The 12,669-nt window shown below is 40.0% G+C and overlaps 1 protein-coding gene across 1 annotated transcript in view; it reads left to right on the top strand.

The window, feature by feature from the left end:
• The window catches only part of CYB5A (cytochrome b5 type A), a 28,007-nt gene extending 15,576 nt beyond the window's left edge, over nucleotides 1-12,431 (top strand). Inside the window, exons 2-5 of the mRNA XM_084887175.1 lie at nucleotides 4,215-4,343; nucleotides 5,128-5,157; nucleotides 9,175-9,209; nucleotides 11,130-12,431. Of these exons, the coding sequence (XP_084743301.1) occupies nucleotides 4,215-4,343; nucleotides 5,128-5,157; nucleotides 9,175-9,209; nucleotides 11,130-11,211 (276 nt within the window). The 3' untranslated portion in view covers nucleotides 11,212-12,431. The remainder of the gene's footprint in view (nucleotides 1-4,214; nucleotides 4,344-5,127; nucleotides 5,158-9,174; nucleotides 9,210-11,129) is intronic.
• Nucleotides 12,432-12,669: the final 238 nt, after the last annotated feature.

Genomic DNA, 12,669 nt, shown 5'->3' with positions numbered 1-12,669 from the left:
GCCATTAGTTTTAAATATGTGGTCTTTGCACAGCAGGTAACTCAACAGTGTTTACCTGGAAATACTTTGGCACTGCTAATTAAATATGAAAGGAGTAGCTGAGCTTGTTCTGTTCATTAGCATTGTCCAAAGGACTGTCAGTATTGCTTCATCGTTATAGGTATTTGGTGCCCAGTGAAAAAAATTTACCAAGTTTATAATATGTTCTTCCTTTTTGGCTTCTTAATTTTGTGTGTGTTTTTGTTTTTAGAAAACAGGGGATACACCTTTTAGATAATTGAGCCCCACACAGGCTCAGTTAGTGCCATTAATTGGAATGACTGACCAATCAAGAGGGAAGGGGCGACCTGCCCTCCCATCTGTCAGGCATTGGGCATATTGAGACTACAGTGAAGTGCTCAGGCCTTCCTTTGTTGCCTGTTCTCCCACTGGAAGGACCTATTCTTTTCTTGGCTTTATTAATACTCATTTACTACTTTTGGTTTTCTGCCTTATTTGCATTTCTCTCATTTTTGTATGTGTCTGGCAGACACGTAACTTCAATACATTCTTAAATTCACAAGCACAGTTACAACTGTATTTCTCACATTACATAAAGTGTAACTGAAAAAGATTTTAAGAGACTACTTCAGAACTTTAGTGATTATATTGGGTCGGCAGCTAAGTAATTGCGGATTTTTTAAAGAGAATCAAAGACAATTTTTTCATGGAACTAAATAACTTTATTCTGTAATGTATTGCCCATTTTGATCAATGACCTTTTGCCATCTTTCAGGCAGCATCATAATCCCACGTTCAAAAAACTTCTGGTTTTTATTAGCAAAAAACTGAATCAGGTACGATTTGACATCATCATCATTATTGAAATTTTTACCATTCAAGGAGTTTTGTAAAGATCGAAACAAAAAGTAATCAGATGGTGCAAGGTCAGGACTATATGGTGGATGTGGCAAAACATCCCAACCAAGCTCCATTAATTTTTGCCGAGTGACCAAAGATGTGTGTGGCCTTGCATTGTCATGATGGAATACAACACCTTTTCGATTTGTCAATTCGGGCCGCTTTTCTTCAACTGCATTGTTTAATTTCGTTAGTTGTTCAATGTAGACATCAGAATTGATCGTTCGGTTGGGTGGTAAGAGTTCAAAGTAGACAATTCCTTTGTAATCCCACCAAACTGATAACAAAACCTTCTTTTGATGAATATCAGCTTTTGATGTTGTTTGAGTTGGTTCACCTGGCCTGCTCCACGATCTTTTCCGCTTGATATTGTTGTAAACAACCCATTTTTCATTGCCAGTTATCAGTCGTTTTAAAAATGGATCATTTTCATTACGTTTCTTTAGCAAATCGCAGCTGCTAATGCGTTGCGTTAACTGTGATTCTTTCAGTTCGTGAGGAACCCATGTATCGAGTTTTTGAACATAGCCAAGTTGTTTTAAGTGACTTTCAATGCATGTATGTGATACATGAAGCTTCTCTGCAATCTCACGTGTTGTACTGTGACAGTCGGAATTGATTATTGCTTTGATTAGGGCGTCATCAACTTCAACTGGACGACCAGAACGTCTTTCATCTTTGAGTGAAAAATCACCAGAACGAAATTTGGCAAACCAATTTTGACACTGCCGTTCTTTTAAGGCTTCGTCACCATAAACAGCACATAACTTTTTATGAGCTTGCGATGCGTTTTTCCCTTTGCGGAAATAAAAAAGCAAAATATGACGAAAATGTTCCTTTTGATTTTCCATTTTTCAACGAACGCCAAACAAAAACTACAAAACAGATCAAAAAACTTTTTTTACTGATTAACAGCTGAATAGCCAACTATCAAATACAAAATGTGTTTTACATTTGTACTACGTCTGCAAACCTAAAAATTCAACTGAAGCCATATATGTGTGAAACCCGCAATTACTTAGTTGCCGACCCAATAAAAGGACTAAAGCCATGAAATTATTCATTTATGTTAAATTAATATAAATAAATAAACTGAAACCAACTGCATCACAAAAGGCTTTATTGCACTGTCATTATACAGACAAGAACTTCTTCTTCTGACCCTTTAACACTCCACGGTTGGCAAAATCATAATACTGGTGAGACTCGATCCTGAGACCTGCCACACAGAAGAATCGTCTGGTCCTTGGCCAGCTTCAGCTTTGATGTTGGCCACTCCTTTTTGGATAAGTCAGTTGACAAAAACTTGGGGTGTTGTGGTGTGCCCTGTCTGTCACTCACCATCCACCTCCTCACCTCCCACTGCCTCCAGCCTGCCTGAGGCTCTCATCACCCTCTGCCACCCAAGTCTAGGTAAGCTCACTGCAGCCTCCCAAATCATCTCCTGCTCTGACAGCTGCTGTCCACACTGAAGACAGGGTTTTAGTTTTTAAATGACACCTGATTTTGTCACCTGCCCTTCTTAGAGCTTCTCAATGACTTCTCGTTGCCTGAAGGATAAAGATGAGAATTTCTGAAGAGGCCTGAGCTGTGTGTGCCTGCCCTGCACTCTCCACCTGCCCTTTCTCCTTTGATCCTGGACTCACCTGCTCCCTCCTTTCTAGGAAGTTCAGACACATGGTCCTGCCCCTCACTCAGCCTCTTGGTGGCTGTACACCAAGTATGTCAAACTTGTGGCTTGTGGGCCGCAAGCCTCATTTATTTGGCCTATGTTAACCTTGAGTTTGACATGCTTCTTAGAGCACTGGTTTTCACTTGAGTTGTAATCCTGGAGAGTTTCTTAAGCGATTGTTTCTTCTAAGCCTTTGTCAGGAGCCCTGACATGGGCTCGTGGTGGAGCCTGGCATATTTGTTCTGTGGTACATGGCAATGTGTGGTGTGTGTTGAGTACATAATAATGCAAATGGCACATTATTTTCCCAAGTTCACATAGGGAGAGTAACCACTAGGCATATTGTCTCTGTACCATGTATCATCATCTGCTTTTTGTCTAACAAAGCTGTGTGCATAAGGTCACAATCACCATTTTCTTTTTTAAACTATTCACACATATGCATATATATTTCTCTGGATGGCAAGATTATGGGTGATTTAGGTGATTTTTATTTTCTTTTTGTGCTTTCCGATTTTTCTATAATGTAGATGGATAACTTTTATAAATAGTAGAGGGGGGAAAAAGTAAATTTGTTTAGCACTAGATATGTTTATACAAAAGGGGGAGAAACAGGTTTCAAAACAGAATAATTGTCAACATTTCTAAAGTGTTATGTGCATTTATGTCTTCCATTATTGGGAGGAATTAAAACAAGACTGCAGTCAGTTGTGCAAGAGAGAATTGTTTTCTTTGGCTATTGGATACTTAGCTCAAGGGCAGGTGAATTTGATCTGAGGAAATAATGAAACTCAATTTTAGAAAGTTTTTACCCCTGAAAAAGTATTTAGGATGATATAACCAAGTACTTTCTTTTTATTTGGCTGAGGACTCCTTCCCTTGCCTTCACCCATATCCATGACTGGGCCCATGTATCAGTCTCCCCTTCCTGCATCATGACCATCCTTGGGTTTTACCAATTAAAGCAGCTAAGAGCACTGAAATGCTTTGATTACACAACTGGCTCTTTCCAACCCTTCCCTGTGTAGAATTGAACTCCTTCCTCTTTGCTTCTGCTTCCTATCAATGACATGTCCCTATGACAGCATCTTGAGCAAGTCACTGTGATACCTGCTTGCTTCACTTTTCCTTTTGACCAAAAGGTAAGTTCTGCAAGAGGCAGTGGACTCGCTTACCTGCCCATCATGCTGTCCCCTCTCTGTACTTGGCAGGTATACAGTGTACTTTTCAAAGATGAATTACATCCAAGGTAATGGTGTAGGTTCACACTTAGACCTACGAGGTCAAAGAGACAGGACTCAAGGAAAATAGATTAAAGACTGAGAAGAGCAATTTTGAGAGCTTTAGGGAAAAGAGGACATTTGCCAAAGGATTGAAAAAATCTGCCTAATGCTGTTATTGCCATGTGAATAACCCGGAGAAATGAACACCATTGGAGAAGGGTTCTACCATACTTTCAACAATGCATTTAAATACAAAGGAGAATATTGTTTTCATCCACATTATGGATGAGTTATACTCACATGTTGTCATCTGTGACTTCTGGAATAACCTATTTATTTAACCAAATAAACTGGCCATTTCCTTGATCTCATTTGCTTGGAAAAATATTTACTTATATTTATGTCTATCTTTTGAACAGCATCCTGGTGGGGAAGAAGTCTTACGGGAACAAGCCGGAGGGGATGCTACTGAGAACTTTGAGGATGTTGGGCACTCGACAGATGCTAGAGAATTATCCCAAATGTACATCATCGGGGAGCTGCATCCAGTATGTGTTTTTTGGGGGCCTTTACTTCTTTCTCTTTAAGGCTATGGTTGACATTACCCAAATCTGTAGACTTGCAGATGTATTTATTTATTTATTTCATTTTTTTTTATTAAGGTATTATATGTGAAGATATCAAACCATTGCCCACCTAGACTTGCAGATTTAAAAAGGAGTAAAGTAGAACAATTCCTCCTGATTTTACAACACCATTTTTGTCAGAAACAAATTGCCTAGAAGTTTCTTTGCATTTCCCTGGTTGTGTTTTCCATTGACATTTAGACTCAGAATCCTCTAACCCCGAGGCCATGCCCTAAGGACAGGGATCAAACTTAGTGTTTAGAAGCCTAGATCAGTGTTTTTCAACCTTTTTTGGGCAAAGGCACACTTGTTTCATGAAAAAAATCACGAGGCACACCACCATTAGAAAATGTTAAAAAATTTAACTCTGTGCCTATATTGACTATATATAAAGTAATTCTCTTGAATAGGAATCAAATAAACACAAAGAAAGTATTTTATAATTACTTTATTATGAAATATTAAGTAAACAAAATAGTGAAAAATTATAAAATTATAAAATTATAAAATTCTTGTCTGCACCTACGGCACACCAGGCAACTAGTGTGCCGCGGAACAGCGGTTGAAAAACGCTGGCCTAGATGAACCTGAAAGGGTAATTACTGAACAGTAACATTTTTTTAGAAATCACAGTAAAATGAGCACTTTGGAAATGGCACATTTGTAGACGTTTCCATTCTGTAATGTGTCTTGTGTTTTATTGCAGGATGACCGACCAAAGATAACTAAGCCCCCGGTAAGTGTAACCATCTTGATATCTCGGTGGCCATAGTTATTGCCACTGTGTCTCATCCCTGAAAACTGGAGGGCAAAGGTCTCTTACTGACCTGACTGAGGCCAGCACAGGCGTGTTTCTAGGTTAAATGAATAATCTGTTGGGTTGGCTCAACAGACTTTTGTATTTGTATAGACCAGTCATTATGTTTCATTAGGAGAGGCGTGTATTCTCATCATAAACTCTCAATACCTAAGAGAATTTTCCCATCATGATTGTCAGTGGATACCTTTTGATGAGCTAGCTCCTTTTGATAACTCGCACTGTGCCTTTGGAGTGAAAGATTTGACTCAGCCTTATTTTCAGAGAACTTAAAATCTGATTGAGCTGAGGTCTTAATGCTTAAACCTATGAGGACACTTCCCATGTCTTCATCTTCACATCTCTGGGGCATAGTAGATGATAAATTCAATATTATTTAAATGAAATGATAACTTTTGGTGCATTTTTTTCCTTAGGAAATGAAAATAATTCTAGTGATACTAATTTTGTCCAGGTTCTCTAGCCCTTCTCTCTGAGGTGGTCATCTCACTTGTACATGAAGATAAATCCAGAGTAAGAATTGTGACAACCGCCAAAGTCCCTGAAAGTACAAGTGGGAAAATAGTCCTGGGCCTGTAACTAAAGGACTCTGGGGGAAGTTTGCTTGAAGCAAATGACAGAACGTATACTTTTTTTGTTCATGTTCTTGGTTTTATTAGAGAGAGCACAACAGCAAGACTGCACAGGGCTCGTGTTAGGATCTGGTGAACTCATTTACCAGCTGCTACTGACATGACATTGTCTAAATTTAATCCACAAGAGAATCAGGCAGTTAATCCAGCAGAGCATAGAGGGCCACATTTACCTTGGTACCCCAGATAATAATACAGTGAAAGTCTGTGTGATACTGTTTCATTTATATTCTCTCCTTTACCTATTCAAGGAAGGCTTAAGTTCAATGTTTTTATCTTTGGGAAGATAAAAAATGGACTTCAGACTTTGACTAGCTTCTGTAACAATTGCTTAGAATCCTTGCTGTTGGTTAATATGGCTTTAGCACCTTATGAAGTTTTTGCTTTTTTTTCAAAGCTTGTCAGGGAAAAAGTATAATTTATCCTGTTAGGTGCTTTGTGTTGAGTAATCTTGGTGTGAATTATTTGGCTATAATCAAACAAGGATTTGCTAAGGCTCAGTATGTGAGCTTAGATCTAATGCAGGTCCAACCATTTCCTGGACCAGAATGCCTACCAGCAGATAGCACCAATTAGGACTAAGGTCTCCCATTGTCACTGCTTTATTTTTGAAAGACAGACTCTTTTCTCCTGTCTGCTTTTAGAACAGATGTGGCCTTGCTTACATTAGAGCAGAACAAGAGGACTATGGGACAAGAACGGTCTCTTTTTCTTAGAGGCCGAAAGCAAATTTAGTGAGAGGAAATACGGGACCACTGTTCCAGACTTCCCTTTTGTGTGGTCTGGTTTGCCAGAAGAAGAGAGTGTCCTTAGATGGTTCTTTTGTTGTGAGTCTCTGTATAACCATCCATCTACCTCCAGGCTGATAAATGTATGCTGTGGTCTGAATTTTTGAAATGTTGCCTGCTGAACATATCTAGTTGAGTTGTAAAATAAGATGAACCAAAGATTATTGGCTTGATTCTGCCCAAAGGAAAGTATAATGTTAAATTGCCAAAAATAAGGTCTTTGAAGACTAGAAATGATGCATTTTAAATGAATAAAACTATATCCAATTTGCTTACATGGAGGATATGAGTTGCAGTGCCTTTTCTTGGCTGTAGTTTTCAAAGCATTGCTGTATGTATGATTTTATTTGGTTCTCAGACACCCCTGAGAAGATGAAGATTCAGGATGCAGGGAAGGTGACACTCAGACCTTGTCCCAAGTTTGACTTTGCTCAAGGTCGCACTGTAGTACCAGGGCCAGCACCCATTTTAGGTTTGACAGTTGCAGACTTTTAAAGCTTATGTAGGCTCTCGACTTTGTATGAAAACCATTAGTCTGACAATAGTATTTTTAGGAAAGAGTTCCAATTAAGGAATGGCCTAAGTTAGAACCTATAAATTAGATGATGACTTTGATTTGCAAAAGCTTGATGGCCTCTGCATATCTTTATATAGAGCTTATTATGTACTGTGTTTAGAAGTTGCTGGGAGGTAGCTTGTTAACTTGCTTGACATTGAATTCCTCAAGGTCAGAGAGTGAACAGGTGGCAGAGCCTGTAACAAAAACCATGGTCTTTTCTCCCTGTTTGTGGTTGACTTATTGGTTAGTTACATACCAAAGCCCAGCTTAGCCCCTTGAGAGCATTGGGCAGGAAAGACAGTTTCCCTTTTCATCAATGGGCTAATTGGTAATTCAAACTTGCTTTATTCTCAAGCATCCTGGGGTAAGAGCCTAACAGTTCACAAGCAATCAAAAATCACATATGATCTCTTAAAGGTCAGCTCTGTACAATTTCACTGTTGCTGCTGGAGGTGAAGAAGTTCCAGTGGTGTTTGAGCATCAGTGCTCAGGCTGCGTGGGCGGAGGGAGGCTAGGCCAGCTGTGTCCACAGAATTGCCAGCATGTTTGGTCAAGTGCATGTGCATGTGCTCCGTGTAACAAAGTAACGGATGCGTGTTTGCCTGATGTTTACTATTTCAGGCCTAACTTTCTGATGTGACAATAATATTTTTGCCTTCAATGAACTGTTGTGTTTCAGAGTTGATTATGTCTTCTAATAGCCAACTAATATTTTTGCATATTCCACTTCTAAGAATCTTTGTTAACTTTATGATATATAAAATTTGAAAAATCACCTTGCAGTAGTTGTGAATATTCATTGTAGTCTCCAGGATTGAACAACGCTCAAAAAGATAAAAAAAAATATAAAGTTTTCTTTTTTTAATGATTTATTCCTCCCTCTCCCCTTCCCGTGTCAGGAATCTTAACGGCCATGTTCCCAGGTTGGTGGGTCTCTGAACTGCTTTGCTTGCTCATCCCTAACAGGTGTCCGCCCTTCGGCGGCAGCTTCAACGCGCCTGCTGTGTGGAGCTTCGCCTCAATGCAGACCTCACACCGCTGCTTGCGTTGCTAACCGTTTTTTGTTCTGCGCTTTGAGACCCTGCAGAGATGAAATGCTGCTGCCGCCTTATTTATGGCTCCCTTCCTCTGCGGTTCTAATGCTTTTGCTGGTGTGGATTTCAAAAGAATGCTTCTAAACACATTTGCGAGCCTGGAAAAGTTTCTGAGTCACAAGGCCTTAGTCATTCAGCTGTTTGGGGAAGTGTGCATTTTCCAGAGCCATCTCAGTGCACTTTCCCTGTCTGACAAGAACCCTCGGAAGCTGCTGGGAGGTAGACAGGCTGGAACCTGTCTACCAGCACACAGGGCGTCCTGTTCTGAAGGTTCTGGGGTGACAGTGTGAGGTCAGTCCTTAAGGCCTCCACGATCTTTCTAGAACTGTCTTGTCAGAACTAAAGAAAGGTTGCCCAGTATATTACAATTTAAATGGTAGTTTTTAATTTTTTTTTTCTTTTTGGTTGACACATCCTTTTAATATAATTTGGGGACACTTTTACTTCATATAAGATTTGAATAAAAGAAATGTATTTATTGAACATTTCATTCATGATTTTGAAGAATTAAACTTTCTTCCTAAAGGTAATAATGGGGTTGTGTGTGTGTAATCATAGCTGTTGTCCTTTTTTATGTTAAACTATTCAGATATCTGTTGTGTACAGGATCTTTTTGTAGCCTATTAGTTTTTAACATTTTCTTTCAAATTCTCTAGATTATGTTCATAAGTAATTTAAATGTAGGTCATTCTTAAAATTCTTTAGAAAAAAATGTTGAAATTAGGCATTTTAGTGAAACGATGTAATTTCCCCTTTCAATATCTTTTTGAAGAATTCAGTAGATGAATGTGATCTTCTTATAAAACAGGTTTTTCAGTCCATTGTTCCCCTTAACTTATTTTATTTTTTCTCTTGTGTTTCAGGAAACGCTCATTACTACGATTGAGTCAAATTCTAGGTATGTGGTAGTTTCCTTTTAAAATTATTGTGATCAGCCAAAACCAGTTTGGCTCGGTGGGATAGAGCATCAGCCTTCAGACTGAAAGGTCCCAGGTTTGATTTTGGTCAAGGGCCTGTACCTTGGTTGCGGGCACATCCCCAGTAGGATGGTGAGCAAGAGGCTGCTGATTGATGTTTCTCTCTCATCGATGTTTCTAACTCTCTATCTCTCTCCCTTTCTCTTTGTAAAAAATCAATAAAATATATATTAAAAAAATAAAATTATTGTGATCAGAAAGCTCCTAGAATCAGAGTTGGACTAGAGACTCGTCCCTGACTTCAGGGCCTCTCTGATGCTCGGGCTCTCATGGAGCCCCCCTCAGTGGACATCCAGGGGTCACCTCCACTCAGCACCCAGACTGCTCGGGTCATTCTCTTCTAAACTGCACACAGCTCAGGTCACAAATCTCGCCCTCCAGCTGCACCTACCTGAAGGGACAGAAGGAGCAAACCAGTCTCCTTTCCCCACAGGGCAGTTCAAGGGCCGCACAACCTTTTAATCTCCAGGCAATCATTGTATCTCCTTCCTCATTTGATATGTGGTCAGTTCCTTAAACTACAGTGATTCTATCTGTCTAAGCATGACTCATTTTCCCGTGGCCCTGAAATTGAACCCTGTCATCCAGGTGTGGCCCGAATCTGTGGACTAGATTTCTTCATCTTAGTCCAGGATCATGGGAACATTTTTGGCAGGTCTGTTGTATTGACTTGTATAATTTCCACCATATAAATATATATTTTGGACCCTAGCCCAAAACCACAGATTTATGCCAATTTTATTTCACCCTGTGAAAGTTAATTGCCTGGGCTGTTGGTGTTCTGGTCCCTTCCTTGCCTCTGGGCTGTACACCACCTTGCTCTTCACTGCTGCATTGTTCCTTCCAATGTTCCTTCCAAAAGGGAAACTGAAACCCAAAAGAGACGAAAATCACACTTGTGATCTGCAATTGAAATCTTTATACTGACTTGGTCTTTGAATGGGTTGATGTGTGCAGAGGATTGAAGGATGGAAAATGTATGGCAAAAAATGGATGTATACATAGGTGTTGTCTGGCTTTATTCAGGTTCTAAAACCTATGTGTTAATTTCTGTTTCCTAAGAAATGATATGTTCACATCTAAATTAAAGACCTCCCTAGCTCTTCCCCTGATTTGATCTGTAATCTGTTATTTATAGTAGGTCCAAAATCCTCTGCCTCAGGACTGATCACTAGGTCAATTAGTCATTTTTGTGAACTTCCAACTGTGGGCCACATGTGGCTTCTTAACACGCTCAGTCTACTACATGGGTGTAAAGATTAGATTTTTCCAAACAGAATACAAGCAGTAGAGCTGTGGTGCTGGTCAATCTTAATCACCCTATGGTTCAAAGTCCTTACCTTTCCTTCCAAGCTCAGGGTGCCGGATTTGCCCTTGGCCATAGTGCTTGCGCAAGGCTCTCCCAAAAGGGGAACCTTGTCCTTCTGGTTCTCAACCTAATGTGTTTTAAGTTCTTAATGAATGTCTGAAACTAGAATACAATCTGTAAGGACTCTTTCCTTTGTGAGCTTGTGACTTTTAGTAACCCAGAGTTGATGTCCTTTAGGTAAGTCACCAGTCCTAAATTGTAACATTTTTTGGGGGGAGTAATTCATAGCTGTTTCTATACGTTTATAGAAGGAGATATAAGTGGAACTGGGGGGTAGGAGAGGAGGTCATTAGTTTTCTCATAAAGCTAGAACTATAGTGGAATTGGCCCGAATGCCAGTTCACATCACTTTGAGCAACTCAGAGTGGTCTTTCATGGAGAGGTGAGAGACGATTTCCATGGTAACTGGAAGGTGCAGAGACTGTGTCACCTGCATCAAACACCATGAAGCATCATTGCTGTTCCTTTCCAGCTGGTGGACCAACTGGGTGATCCCAGCCATCTCTGCACTGGTCGTGGCCCTGATGTACCACCTCTACATGGCGGAAGACTAAACACCTCCACAGAAGCTGATGGAAGAAAAGGCTGCCTTGGATCAGGAAGAAAGAAGCCAGTGTTAGCGGCTTCGATGAACAGAAACCTTCACCTGAAAAGTAATTTTAATACACCTGTTTTCCTCTCCTCCTACGTTAGAAACAAGCCAAGCCAAAAGAACTGTTTTGTTCTGTCTACCCTTGAACTTTCAAATTGTGCCTTCTTCCTCATCAACATCTTTCCAACGTCCCACGACTACGTGATTTACTCACTGTAGGCATGATCTTTCAAAAATGCACCTGGCTTTTCAAATATACCACCCTCTGTGCCTGTCGATGTGGGATGTAATTGTCTTTAATATTTCAAATCTCTGATTGTCTAGTGGAGTCATTTAATGTATTAATTAAATGAAGGTTGTATGACGTGAAGGTTTGTATGATGTGAGGAAGGAAATATCTAGTTGAAAACTTGGTATTGCATGTTTCTCATTTAATTTCTCAAGGAAATTAAGAAAGGCCCTGGATATGATAGCCTAAGGATTTCTAAAAATTATTCTACCTGAAATAGATTATCAAAAGAGAAAGTGGAGACTTCTTCTCTGTTTTGATTAAAAAATACCAGCAACAAGAAACAAACTTGAGACCCATGAGAGGATGTTATAGCTGTCCCTTCTCTCAGCTCCAAAATATCAGTCCAAAGTTTTCGGTTATATAGGTTTTCAAGGCAAAAACTGTTTATGTATTCTTGTAAGGAAATACTGATTTTCTAATCCATAAACACACACATTTGAAAGAGATTGTGGGACATCTAGAATCTGATGTCTAAAGGCATTGAGCTGTTGGGGAGGAGCCTTGGGGGATCTAGCAGGGCTCCAAGGACTGAGTGGCTCATCTTTGATTATTTTCTCTGCCCCATGCCTTTTGTCTTTCCAAGTGGAAGCTGGGGGATGAATCTGTAGACATCCCCAGTACTCCAGTTAGCTGTGACTGTGCAAGTTTACATGGGCATGCTAGCTGACTACAGAGGTGGGGGTTCTTCAGAAACCACTGACACATTGAAAGGATTTTTTTTTTTTTTTTTACTACAGAGCATAAATTTTTATAACCATTGACATGTTTGACCCTTTGCCTCTTCTGTCACTGAAAGTTAAAGTTGGAGCAAATCTGGGAGGTGGGGAAGGATGCTGTATCATGTGGGAATCCTTTACTCAGATTTCAATAAACGCATGCCTGGAACAAAATCACGCCTCCTGTGATGGCCTTGTGATGCTGACATTGCCTCCGAGTTCCGGGACATCATTGACATCAGAGTCCGTGGACTCTGGTCCACACGTGCTGCCTTGGCTTAATCATGGGTAGCTAAGGAGTGAACTAGAATGACTGTAGGACCTGCATTCCTCTTTTTGACACTCATACAGCTAGGATTCCCATGTCCGGTTCCTCGGTTTTTCTTCTAGGAGCAGAGAGAGGTTGGTTAAC

Source organism: Pipistrellus hanaki, assembly GCF_964339955.1.
Source record: "Pipistrellus hanaki genome assembly, chromosome: 6".
NCBI lineage: Eukaryota > Metazoa > Chordata > Mammalia > Chiroptera > Vespertilionidae > Pipistrellus > Pipistrellus hanaki.
This window is presented reverse-complemented; position numbering and strand designations above follow the sequence as displayed.